The sequence below is a fragment of the Haemorhous mexicanus genome, chromosome 1 (genome assembly GCF_027477595.1).
Source record: "Haemorhous mexicanus isolate bHaeMex1 chromosome 1, bHaeMex1.pri, whole genome shotgun sequence".
Lineage (NCBI taxonomy): Eukaryota > Metazoa > Chordata > Aves > Passeriformes > Fringillidae > Haemorhous > Haemorhous mexicanus.
The window spans coordinates 58,736,845-58,750,074 of record NC_082341.1 but is presented as its reverse complement, the minus strand read 5'-3'; the positions used below and the strand labels follow the sequence as shown (position 1 = coordinate 58,750,074).

Below are 13,230 nucleotides of genomic sequence, written 5' to 3'. Positions count from 1 at the left end.
TGGCAGCAGTGTTTAACACTCTTCTCCCTGTGCACACCTCCAGGGCATGCCCAGGTGAGGTGCAGGTGGGCTGTAAGGCTGCACCAATGCATTTGGGACCTGCCATTTTCTTGGACATGGGTGAATTTATTGTCAAGGCTTAAAACTGGTCATTTGGGGAGCTAACAACACCCCCTGAGGTGTTTTGAGGTTGCAGGTATTGAGTTCTAACACAGGCAGCATCCCAGGGGATGTCTGGTTCTGTCTGAAATGGGTGTTTGGTACTATAGACCCCCCTGGAAGAATTGCTGCTGTTACTCAGTAGTCTTATTACAAGAGCCCAACAAGCAGCATCCATAGGATGCTGAATCTGAACGGATTGAAGTTTTGATTGAAGTTTTGTTTAAATCCAGCAGCATCTGAGACCACTTACTTAGAGATTAATTTCATTTTTTTGGGCTCAGTGATAAAAGCCATATCAAGTGTACTGTTACCATAACAAACCTACAGATGTGGCATATCAGCCCCTGTATTTGCAGGGTACCTTTAGTGTGATTTCCTTGTGGTTTCCTTGGCCTGCAGGTCCGTGAGGCCCCGTTTAACAATCTACGTGTGCCAGGAGCCCCTACGGAGCATACAACTGGAACGGCAGGACGCGGGCAGCGCAGACAGCAACGGTGCAATATACGGTACGGCAGGCGGGGACACGGCTGGGGCTTGGGCAGGACAGCTGCACGGGTGGGGAAGGGGCTGAACTGCTGCTCCTGGTGCACAAAGCAACCATGGGAAGTTGTATCACAGCAGAATTGTTGCTTTAACAGCACAGAGCAAACAGAACCTGAAACCTCTCAAGGTTAAACCATTGAGTGTTTTCAGTCTGTTGATAAAACTGACTGTAGTCACATGGTCGTGAATGAAGGAGCTCTGGAATCAGTTCTGCGTGTTGTTACAGACGAGGCATCAGCCATATAAATGTAGGTGCATGTAAAAGCTTCATGCAAATAAAACAATTCTTTCCCATTTTCTGTTAGATTTTGCTGTCGCTATCTGTGCAACTGCACTAAAACTGTAGAGCCCGGACGAGGAAAAACAGCCAAGTAGTGAATGCGCTCTTGATTTTAGTATTATTTCCCTGAACAACTGTTGATTCAACACAGATGGAAATGTAACTGTTTATTTGTAAATCCATGTCACTCTTAGAGTGAAGAGAATGAAGCTATTAAAATTATTCTTTACTTGCTCTTGGTTTTGAGAGACGTATCTCCCCAGCTAAAATCTGCACAGGCTACTGCAATAGTGTTTGTGGATTTTCCATGCAAGAATTGAGGTGGAGGAGGATTTGTAAATAAAATACTGCTACTTGTCAAATACATGTTTTCACTCAGGATATCTTTAGCCAGAAGAACGTGCAAACTTGGAGCTGCCAAGGGTTTGTTGCATTGTTAAATAAAGATATTGAACTGTAAATACAGCTTCAAACTGAACAGCTGCTTTGTCTTACTGTTCTCTTTGCTCTGTTCCATTCAGCTCTGAGATCATCTGTAGAAAGTTAAGCCTTTTGCAACTGTCTGAATCTATTTACCAAACCCAAAATCTACATCTGTATTTAAAGCAGCAACATAGGCACATAAGTGGAATGTAGGTATTACCTGATTCTTTTGAGGCTGCCCAAAATTGCTTTCAAAACCATCTTTAGGTGACTCTCTAAAGATCCATTTTTAAATCTGTTTGACATGATTGTGCCTTTTTGTGCAGGATACAGGAAAAAATGTGGAAGTTGCTTTCAGTCTCAGAACAAATAGAAGCCTCCCCCATTGTAGTTGTGTTTATGACTTTTCCCTTGAAAGAAAAGTTAGGGCAGTTCATGCTCTTAATGAGAACAGGAAGAGAGTAATCTTAAAGTTTTAGGGCTTAAAAGTATTTTTGAAAGTATAAAATAAACAAATAAACAAATTCAGGTGTTTTTCATCTAGCTATTGTTACCCATTACTACCATGCTTATGTAGATGATCTTTTTCTTGCAGTTTATCATGCAATCTACTTAGAGGAGATGGCAGCCTCAGAAGTCACACGCAAGCTTGCTTTGGCATTTAATATTCCTTTGCATCAGATCAACCAAGTTTACAGACAGGGTCCCACAGGCATCCACATTCTTGTTAGTGATCAGGTAATTGAAATTTAATTTTTTTGGCATTTTATTTATGACTGGGAGTGGAGGGTTTTCTTATGCTTGCTCATTTATTACTGGTTTTTCTGTTTGATAATACAACCCTAGTGTTTGCTGACATTTAGAGTATTTTTTCCTTTACAGGAACAGACAAATTCTTTAAATGTGACTTTTCCTCTGCCTGGCTAAACTGAAACTATGAGAAGACAGAGGCAGCTGGTTTATATAGTCTGAGAAGCTGCAGCAGTTATTTAGTACATATTTATTTTGAGCACACCCAAAGGCAGAGAGCATTTAAACACTGTTGAACTCTGCTTGTTCAAGTGTCTGCTCCACAGCGTTCCAACAACACAGCTAGTGGTAATAGGCTCCCAGCTGGTTGTCACAAGAGTAAAAAGCAGTATTTTACTAGTAATGGATCCTAATTTGGTGTATATGCCTGTCACTTGCTGAATAAAACCCAAAATACATGATTGCTCACAAAAGGTTGTGTTTAATATCAGGGTTGTTGAGGATTGTTTTTATTTTGGTCATACTCAGAAGGTTTTGAAACTTTTTTCTTTTTTTTAGATGGTTCAAAACTTTCAAGATGAGAGTTGTTTCTTATTCACCACAATAAAAGGTATGTTGTCTTTTCTAAAACTTAATCATTTATTCCAGCAAGGAGCCTTCTTTAAAAATTATAAAAGTTTTCCATACACAGTGAAAGAAGACATTCAGAGTTCTTCCTCTATTAGCCAGATTTCAGCCTCTGTGTAGCATCTCAGGCTCTTCTCTGAGCTTTCAGTTCAGAACCAGTGCAGAATTCAGTAACAAACCTTATGTAAAATTCAGTCAGCCATCACTGGACAGGGATGCTGCTAATAATTTTTGAAAATGGTGAAGTTTCAAAATAGGTTAAAAAAAAAAAATCAAAAATCCTGGCAGTAATACCTCTGAAGTTCAGAAACTGAATCTTAACTGAGTCCTGAGAGTCAGCAGAACTGAGCATAACATTCTGTTATTTCTCTGCTAGTCAATAGTCATCTTCATTCAATAGGCTGCTGTTGAATCCCACTCTTCCATAGAACTCCAGTTCATTTCTGGTACAGGGTGCCAGCAAATGGCTGTAATCAGTGGACAAGTTTGACTCTGGGCAAACTTTACCTACAGGAACTGTCCCTCTTTGAAGATCCAGTTACAAATCATTAATCATAACATTTTTGTTTAGCACAAGTAGGAAACCTTTAAGTTTTTGTTGCAGATGAGTTTATTTTCAAAACCAAGTCCATACTAGGGTGTTTTGGTGCATTGGCTTGTATTTCTGTGATTCTGTTAAGGAAAGACGAACAGACATTTCCTTTGGTTTTTTCAGCTGAAAATGGAGAAGGCTTCCATATAATTCTGAAGTGACATCACACACTTGCTAGACTGATACTCCAACGCAGAATGAAGTCCTGCCTAAAGACTATGAAGATCATCCAAAACCTTAGGATCTAACTTCACTGTATAAGATGTTTCATATTGAAAACACAAAATGACCTTTCTAATGAGCTGTTTGATAGGTGAACTTTCTTATCACTGCCATAGCTAGGTGTCCTCATGAGAGGTATAATGCCATGACAGCTTCTGTACAGGCATGGAAGACAATGTAAGCAAAGGTGCTTGCCCTTCACTGAAATAAGGCAAACTATGGCCAGTAGATGCAGTTTTATAGAAGCGAAGCAGTGCTGCTTTTCTATTACTGTATCCAGTTGGAGATGAATGTAAACTTATTTTGGGGCATTTACCTTTCTGTGCCAGTTTGTCTATTACGTGCTTGTACCTTAGGCTGGTTTTATTTTTTGATGTTAGCAGAGCACATGCTAATCTGTGTGGAGATGAGTAGTTAAGGTGATAGTGATCAGGTTGTCAGGTCTTTGAGAGTAAAGCTGTCAAAACAGCTTCCCGTGTAAATTGTGTATAAGAGTGTATGTAAGAAGTGTAAATGCCAGAACAGGGCTTTTAAGAAGCCCTAGACAGATGCAATATATGCATGCAGCAAACTGCATTATCAATAGTACCTTATTGGAGGGATTAATATAAATCCTATGGGGTACCAAGTAATTGTGTTTTGCTTTAATGAATTTAATGGAAAAGAATTGCCTATGCATCCTTTATGTTTAGTTTCCTAGGTTCTCTGCAGAGCACTGCTGCAGTTTAACTCTTTGCTTGTAAAATTGTGGGTTTAAAAATACTGGCAGTGAGAAGTGGGGTTTTCAGTGGAATTATGCAGATGAGGGAAGACGACCCACTGGCACCACAGGGCTGTCATAGCTTTCAGCAGCATCAAATAAATTGCTTGAGAAACACTAAATACACACCCTGTAAGTTTCCTTCCCAGCAGGTGAATGTCCTGCTGGAGCTCCTATTCTGGACAAATGTCTTCTTACCTTTTCAGTTGACCTTCCTGCACCCTCCATCCATCCATACTGTACACCTGTTACAGTGCCTCTTCCATATGACCAAATACTTAATTTTCTCTGAAACAGGCAATGTGCTTTCTTGGTATTTTGGATGTGTCTTGTAAAGTCATGGCACAGCATTTCCTAGGCTAACATTAAGTTTCAATTGGTCAGGTACTTAAAAGGGGAGTATTTCCAGAGGTATTAAGCGACAGTTTCAGAGCTGTTATTCTGTGCCTTTGGAAAGTTCCAACTTGATCTCTGGCCTAAAAGCTTGGGAATAGTTTGCTTTTTATGCTGCGGTGTTCTGTGTAAACCAATACTACAGCATGTAAAAAAGCAACTTTGACTTTTTCATTTCCCTTCCATAACTGGCTCAAGTGCTTAGCAGAAAAGCTTCTGAAAGCTGTAGCATTTTGAAAATTTAAATTCATCAAACCTAGTTTTTTTCCTATTTTTGGTTTTTTTTTTTTTTTCCTGCACTGAAAGTAAAATTTTATGTACTTAAACATTTCTGCCTATAAGTTGTTCATCTTTGGGTATTGTTTGGTCCTAGTATTTTCCTGAACTGACACTTGTGTCTTTTTAGCTCACACCATATTCAAATCCAAATGTTTTATAAAAGTGGAAAAATCCTTGATTGGAAAGTATCCAAATATCTAATTTTAAAGAATATTGAAAGTTGTACAGTAGTTTGTCCAGCTCACTTGAAATTGGAATTAAATTATGGCACCAGCAAATGGCTTTTGTTTTTTAATAAGATGTACACATTTCAATTTAAGTATAATAAATGTTTTTCAATAATTTTGTAAATGTGCTTTTCTTTTTGTTTACTTCTTTTTTACCCACACCCACATTAGAGACAGTCCTTTGTTAAGATTTAGATTAACTGCAAGACCTGCCCTAGCAAGAATCGTAGTCAAGGTAAGGAAGGGAAGTAAACCAGCCCTGCAGTATATCCTGCACACAGTGCATTCCCATGGATCTTCTGCTTCTAGTAGAAATCTTGCTTAGATTTGAAATAATTCAAACAAATTCCAAGTTTGACATCAGCTGATTGTTTATTTAAGTGTCCTATATCAGAGTAGGTTCCATTTCTTTTTGTACATCTTCAATGCAATAGACTTACAAGGTTCATTATGGTCTTAGAAAAAAAAAATGAGCCAACAAAAGGCAACACATTGACATATTGGTACCAATGACTGCCCTGGCACAGTTGAGAATAAAATCTAATTAAAACTCTCATTAGACCAGCAGTGTCTGAATGGAACTCTTAAGTATGATTGTAACAGCACTCCACTATTGTGCAAAAGAAGCCCAGATTGCCTTACTTTGTACTAGTAAAGAAATCCATGTACTGTTGTCTAAGGTGTAATTTAACCCCAAAGCTGAGCTCTTAATTTACTGTTCCCATCCTCTGTGAGTCCACACAGCCCAGCCATTGCTGGCCACAGAAGTTCATGCTCACACTCACTCCTTTTTTAGAAGTCATTTAAAATTTGCAGGGGGGAAATGGCAGTACTGTCCAGTATGAGCTTTTCCAACTGCTTTTTAATTTTCAGTAAACACAGGTCCTGAACTCTTAAAACACACACACACAGAGTCAAACTTACACGAAAAAAGCTTTCTGAATTGTCAAGTAGTTTCTCTCAGATAATTAAATTGCTTAATATAAAAATTTATCTAATCGTCTAGCACTGAAAAACTAAGGATGAAAGCATGGCCTTAAGAGTTAATACACAGATTTTTATCATCATTATTATGATCACTCAGAAGCTGACAGCTTCTTAACCAAATGTGAAGAGTTTGGCTTTCTACATTTGAAAACCACAGGTTTGGTATGGTTCAACTCCTGCCTACAGGTGAGCCCATATGCTTGTCCCTAAAATGGGTGGGCCAAACTGAATTCCTTGCTCCATACTGTCTTCTGTAGCTGAACCTGTTTTCCATTCATCTGTAGAAAAGCATGTGTGCTGCACCTCTCCTCCTGGAAGCGCTGCATCCTTTCCTTCCAGCCGGCGGCCGCGGGGAGGGCGTTGGCGGCAGCGCCAGGGCTGGCTGTGGCAGCGCCAGGGCTGGCTGTGGCAGCAGGTACAGTAGAGTGCACGGGTGCTGCCACAGAGGATTTCTTACCCCCAGTCAAGGCCGATGGCATCAGGCACAACCTGCGTCGGACAAGCTTTGTACCAGCAGAGTTCAACTGAACCAAGTCCAAAAACTTGGGAAGTATTTCTAGTTCTGTGGTATCTGGAGGTACTACCTTACCTTTTGACATTACTTATTATGTCCTGTTACATAATTAAATATGAAGCTGAATCATGAAGAAGGACAAGCTGCTGTTTTACTGTAAGAGCTTATGATTACTTTGCATTTTTTGGTCAACATCTGCTAAAGCTGATTTGTCTTTAAAACCTGATACTTGATCTGTGGTGTATATTACAGAACAGCAGGCTCAGTTCCTTGGTGTGGCAGCTCAAGCCCCACGTTACAGCAGAACTTCACACTGAATAGTGCTGACAAATGCAAATTAACTTCCAAGTTTTGTGAACTTCCACCAAGTAGCTGCTACGCTGCAACGCCCACACGTTTGACGTGGTACCGCAGTTCTCATGTCAACAGAAGGAAGGAGTTACTAATACAAACCAAAGCATCACCAACTTAATCCACAGCTGCACATTACGTTAAGATTTTTACCTGGAAAAAAAAATGCTTTTCTTGTCACAAAACTGGATGACCAAACACCACCATTAGGACTTGTCAGGAAACCAACTCCTTCCACTGACTTGCCGTCCCTTTCTTCAACAACAACATTTTCTGTGTGGCTGCACTCACTGTCAGAGGATAATACAGCATCTGCAGAGGCGCTGTCCACTCCCTCCGACAGACGGGGGGGGAGTTACTGGAGCAAAGTAAGCATGAACTTTCACGTGAGGTAGATGAGCCTGTGGGTGAAAAGGCTGCATTATAATGGGAGAGAAAGAACACAATTGAAAAGAGAAGCAGCACACCTCAACTGTTGTGCCAGCAAGTGCTATCTCATTAAGGTTAGTTAGCTATGAAGGAAGCATCTATACAATGGATACCAGCCAAGCTGTCACATGTAATTCCTCTTGACACATCCAGTAAGGCACACCAGTGTCTGGGCACTCAACCTGCACAGGGCTCCCTCTGGTTCCCCAACAAAGCACTGATGAGCCCAGACAGCTCTGCATCAGGAGAGACACAGGTTTTGCTGCAGCGGTGAGAGGGGTGGACCCTGACTACTGAGGGACAACTTCTCTGAACCTAGTTTCCCATATTTCTGCTGCTGTTCTCATCCTGGAAAGCAGGATGAAATAAAATTGTGCTTCTGCCTTCAATTTGAGTCACTATCAGGGATGATCCTTCCAGTTGCAAAAGTGTTTGTATGCAAATTTGGGATATGAAGCTGCAGACAAGTTTAACTTCAAGGCTAAAAGGCTGCCTCCACAATGCAGGTGGTCCCTGACCTAATGGGTGAGATACTCAGGGAAAAGGTTTGGGGCTGGATTCCCGGACCTGAGGGCCCTACAGCCCTGAAATATCTGAAATATCCATACAGAGCCATTTACTATTGGCTCTGTGTATTAACATTTATTTAGGATTTAGCATGCCACTACACCATCCTAAAAACAGAGGACTCTACTTGAAAAAAATACAGAAGGCAGAAGATAAGAGCTCATCATTCCAACAGCAAAATGTCATGAGTTAGAACTGACAATTATTGCTGTTCATAGAGGGAAGTTACACACATGGGGACCTAACAGAAGGATGGTTTATCCAGCCTTCCATGCCTGGGACACCTGCAGGACTCCTACAGTCTCAAGCAGCACCAAGAGCTCTGGCTTTTCCACGGGAACAAGCCAGGAAACACCTACTCTGATCCGTTTGATGCCAGCTCGTGTGACTTGCTGACAGTCATACAGCTCGATTCTCTCCAGGTTGTGGCAGTTCTCCAGGTGTTCCAGAGTCACGTCCGTGATGAGGAGACAGTTATCGAGCTCCAGCACCTGCAGCCTCTCGTGCCCACACGTGCTGTTGCTCAGATGAAGAATCCCATCATCAGTGATCAGTTCACAGTGAGATAAGCTCTAAAACAGAGAGGTGAACAATTAACAACATCCCTCGGTCCTAAGTTACTCGAGCCTCTGGATATCAGAAGTCCTCTTCAACCTCCTTCACTCCAGTGGTTAAATAGCTACAAATAATACAAAGCTGAAACCCATAAGAGTAAAAAAAATAAACTGCTTTACTTAACAAAATGGCTGTACTTGATTTTAACTTTGCTTCAAAACAAGCTGAGTCCCAAAACACATCACTGGCAAAGCTCCTCAGGCCCCTTAGCTCTCTATGAATGTGGGAATTCTTTTCCAACTGTCCCACACAGTGCAAATAGCACTGTGCCAGAAACAACTTTAAAGGGTGATCGAGAACATAGGGGAATAGATGAGTATCTACTCAGGGGTTACTGTTTCACAGCTGCCATGGTCTCATACATACACCAAGCCTGTGCAAGTCCACACAGATGGCGAACAATCACAATAGACTGATTTGCCAAATAAGGATTTCAAAGAAAAACAAGCCATGAACATTTGGCACCTCAGGCTGTACAGACAAGGAGCAATAAACATCTTGTACAGCTGCAGGAGCAGTCTTTTCTGCAACAGTCAGCATAATAAACCAAAAAAATCTGCTCCTCTTCAGCAAATTTTTTTACTCCCTTGAATTTGAAGAACACAGAAAATGATGTTGCATCTCAGGCAGTGACACCACATAAAGCACTCTCATTTCTTTAGGGAATTCATGACTTTTGGAGAAGCACGGATGATGACAACAACAGGAAACAGACATTCCTCCAAGGCGGCTTAAAAAAACCACTCTTTGTCACCACTGAAATGAACGCTCTTAAGTCTTCCCCAGTGAAATGTGCAGGATCTGTGAACTCTTCTCCTCTTGCCCTGGGCTCTGAGCTAGCGCCTTGCTTTATGCTCAGCCCTGGGCTCTGCCTGTACTTGTACCTAAGTCTAACAGTGCCTGGTTCTGAAGTAGCAGTTCCTTGCCCCAAGTAGTTTTTTTCAGACAGCAACTGATGAAGAAACACTTGCAGCAGTCCAAAAGCACTTTTTAACTCAGAGCAAGCAAATAGCAGTTCTCGAAAGGACCTCCTGCCAAACCCCCAACTCTAACATGTAACTTTTCCCCTCTCTGGGTACAAGACATCTTTTCATTCCAGCCTGACAGGGCAACCTGGGGACACCCAACCTTGCTTCACCTCAGCTACAGTCAGAGCATTTCCCTCCTGCTACCAGACACATGGCATCTGTTCTGTCTTTGAAACAATTTGGCCTCAACATTTTTCGCCTTTGTTCTACAGAATGAACAGGGAACCCAAGAAAGGCTGGGAGACAGGTCTGCATCTCCCTGGAATCTGACAGGAGCCACCTCAGCAGCTTCCCTTCAGCTCCAGCTGGTTCAATTTTACACGCAAAGTGTGAGCACCCAAGAGGGACTTCAAGCAACACCATGAGGGCAAGCTGTCTCCAAAAGACAGCAGAAATGAAGTGTTTGCCCCTACCAACAGTGTTTTAACTCCTGACACCCATTCAGGCAGTCTCCCAAGTCTTCAAACACATCAGCTCTCTCCTGTATCTCCTTTCTCTGTGTACGTGCTCTGAGCGCTTGGTTTGGCTCAGAGCCTGGGGATAACCAGCAGCTGCAGGGTTAACCAATGTTCATAGCAGAGCTGCTGTTCCAAGGAAGGGCAGGAGGCTGTGTGAAGCTGTTGGCTAATTAGGAGTGTTCCATCCCTGGAAGTAAGCAGCTTATAAAATCAGCTTTCCTGGGACATGGTATTGGTACTGCAAAGACAATACAGGATGTACAGCTGAGTTCGTAGAACTTTGTAGAACAAATATGCCAAATTATACACACTTCATGGTAAACCACAGGATTTTTCTGACTTCCCAAGCTTGCTAAAAAGCATTAATAATGTGGAATTTTACAAATACAATTGCTTGAAATCTTAAGAACAAAGAGAGATGGTTAAATTATTTTGTTGTTGTTGTTGTTAAAACATACTAAAAGCTGTGCATAAATCTAGTATGGCATGACATACTATAAGAACTTCACATGCTGTCAAGAATTCAATTGTCTTCTCATCTTCAGGACTATCATGAGTATTTCACAGTTTCTCTACTAATTTAAATGTACAATTAAATACTTTAACCAGAAATGACTTCTTAAGTGCATTAGGCAATACAGCACTCTAATACTGAAGAAGATTTTCCCATTTCCATCATCTACTGTCTCCAAACAAGACAAAAGCAAATCCAAAGTCAATCTCTGCAACTCCAAAATGTTTGTTCTAACTGCAAATACTTTAAAGCACAGCTGCAAAGGAGTTTACAGGACATTGGAAGCACCAAGATTAGCTCATGCACTGTATTTGGCACCTGCCTGCCTTGTCTTTTCCTGTAATTCTCAGCCACTGCTGTTCACACACAATCTCTGAGTATGTATCCTTCCTATCCACAGTTTATATATAAAGATGCAAACATATACCAAAGAAATCAAGTTTTCTGATTCGCTTGGAAAAGCTGTGATGTTCACCAATGCCACCATTCCCTGTAGGCAAACACACAAAGGCCAACAAAGAGGAGCAGGCTCAGAAAAAAGTGCTTGGGATTTATGAGGTTTTATGGTATCTCTGTTGAAGCACCGACAGAACTGGTACAACAAATGTCTTGCAAGAACTGGCTGCAACTGGGATTACAATATAAACATGTGTGCCACATAAATGGCTCTACAGTTCCTGACAACTCATTTGGTTTAACATCAAGAATGATGGTTCAGAAATGAAACTAGACAGTTGATAAGGAAAAATAAAAAAACCAACAACATTAAATAGTGAACAAGTTCCTTTTAAAAGCCATCTTTCCTCATGTTGCTACCTTAGTAACACTAATCATAACACTATTTAATTAGGGAAGCAGAACACCTTCCTTTAATCCCATCTAAGAACAGATTATAAAGATACTTGTTCTCTCTCGTTGATTTAAGTAGTTATAACAAATCTACACTAAAAGGACAACTGGCCTGAAATACAGGGGTTCCTGCTGTAAGAACAAGCCAGCAATTTTCAAGTACCTTGACTGAAGAACAAACAAATTTATGTTACCTCAAATTGGGTTTGATGATCTGAAAGATCTAAACTACCACTCCCTAGAAAACAGTTCTTTGAAATCCAGTAAGCAGGGTACCCCACTCTGAATCCTCTCCAATTATGTTCAAAAGTCAAGTCCAAAAAAACTTTCCATAATTTATTATGTAAATGGAAAAAAGTGCTTGGAAAAAAGTGCTTGCATGCAAAACTGCTTACAGAGTGATTACATTTTTCTTCTCTGGGTGGTTTTGTTTATTCAATATTTGATGTGAAGTGTCATACTCCCTAAGAAAACCATTACTGAACATTTGAGAATATCCATAAAGAATCTAAGTGCTTTAAGTTAAATCAAATATGAAGGATGTTAACCATAAAATAAAAGCTTTCTGGTTTTTACTCACTGATTTGGTAATATTTTTTTAATCATACAATGCATATAAATATTTTAGGAGTAATGTGCTGCTTTTGGAATACTTATGAAACTTGCACATATTTTGCACAGTGTCACTGTACATCAGGAATTATTTCTAGACACAGAGTGAACAGCCTGGGCTTGTACTGCAGGAATTGTCCCTGTGGGTCCTTCCAGGGGGAGCATCACAGGCCACAGACCAGGACTTACCAATGCTTGAAGCTTAGGACAGTGTATGGAAAGTTGTATCAATGTGCTGTCAGTTATCTGGGAATAAAAGAAACCAAACATCAGCAATAAGCAACAGACAGCAGGAGAGGCAACCCTCCAATAAGTTATCTCCTGCTCTATCAGATGAGGGTTCTGTTATTTCTGGAAAACAACTCAGCACCTGTTACTCTCCAAGTATTTCCCTGTATAGAATTTCCCAAAAATTATTTTTATTTCCTACCATAAACACAAGACTATTTATAAAAACCAAAGAACATCTAGACAAAGGTGTTAATGTATTGCATTCTTACACTGGACATTCAATATTCCTTTTCATATTAAATCTCACCAAAACACACTCTTCCAAGTCCATCTTCTCCAGCTCATGGCAATTCTACAATAAACAAAAAATTAACAGATAAACAAAAAAATAAAATAAAACAACATATAGACATAAAATGATGCACAGGGCTTTCAGCCTTTCTTCTATGAAGTGAAATGTCTCCTCCTAGTCCTGCAAGGTTTGAACAGGATGTACCAGTTCTCAGCAGCCCTGCTTCCCTTCCCCCCTCACTCCAAACCCATGGTATGTACAGCCCATGCACTAAAGCCAGCTCCTCTGCACACACATGAACCCAACTTCTGCCTTTATCAGCTGCACCTGACTCACCTGGAATACACTGAAGCCCATGGCACATTTCCCTTCATTGTCATACATTAGAAAGAAGCCTTAAAACCAAAATATTTTGGCAATAAATGCTGAAAATATTAAAATGGGGTCTACTTTAAGGGCAGAAGGAAGCTGCGTGTCACACCTACCAATTTTCTCAGAGCAACATTCTGAGAGACCCGCAGCAAG

General features: G+C 40.7%; 2 protein-coding genes across 6 annotated transcripts in view; one reads left to right on the top strand and one right to left on the bottom strand.

Moving 5' to 3' along the window:
- UBP1 (upstream binding protein 1) overlaps positions 1-5,373 on the top strand; it is a 33,975-nt gene extending 28,602 nt beyond the window's left edge. For all 3 annotated transcript variants that reach the window (XM_059850388.1, XM_059850377.1, XM_059850366.1), the window contains 4 exons: positions 562-668; positions 2,004-2,146; positions 2,717-2,768; positions 3,501-5,373. In XM_059850388.1, coding sequence (XP_059706371.1) covers positions 562-668; positions 2,004-2,146; positions 2,717-2,768; positions 3,501-3,538 — 340 coding nt within the window. In that variant the 3' untranslated portion in view covers positions 3,539-5,373. The remainder of the gene's footprint in view (positions 1-561; positions 669-2,003; positions 2,147-2,716; positions 2,769-3,500) is intronic.
- A 238-nt stretch (positions 5,374-5,611) lies between these two features.
- Positions 5,612-13,230, bottom strand: part of FBXL2 (F-box and leucine rich repeat protein 2) — a 52,560-nt gene continuing 44,941 nt past the window's right edge. For all 3 annotated transcript variants that reach the window (XM_059850401.1, XM_059850411.1, XM_059850420.1), the window contains 4 exons: positions 12,721-12,765; positions 12,372-12,428; positions 8,466-8,678; positions 5,612-7,511 (listed from right to left, as the gene is read on the bottom strand). In XM_059850401.1, coding sequence (XP_059706384.1) covers positions 7,404-7,511; positions 8,466-8,678; positions 12,372-12,428; positions 12,721-12,765 — 423 coding nt within the window. In that variant the 3' untranslated portion in view covers positions 5,612-7,403. The remainder of the gene's footprint in view (positions 7,512-8,465; positions 8,679-12,371; positions 12,429-12,720; positions 12,766-13,230) is intronic.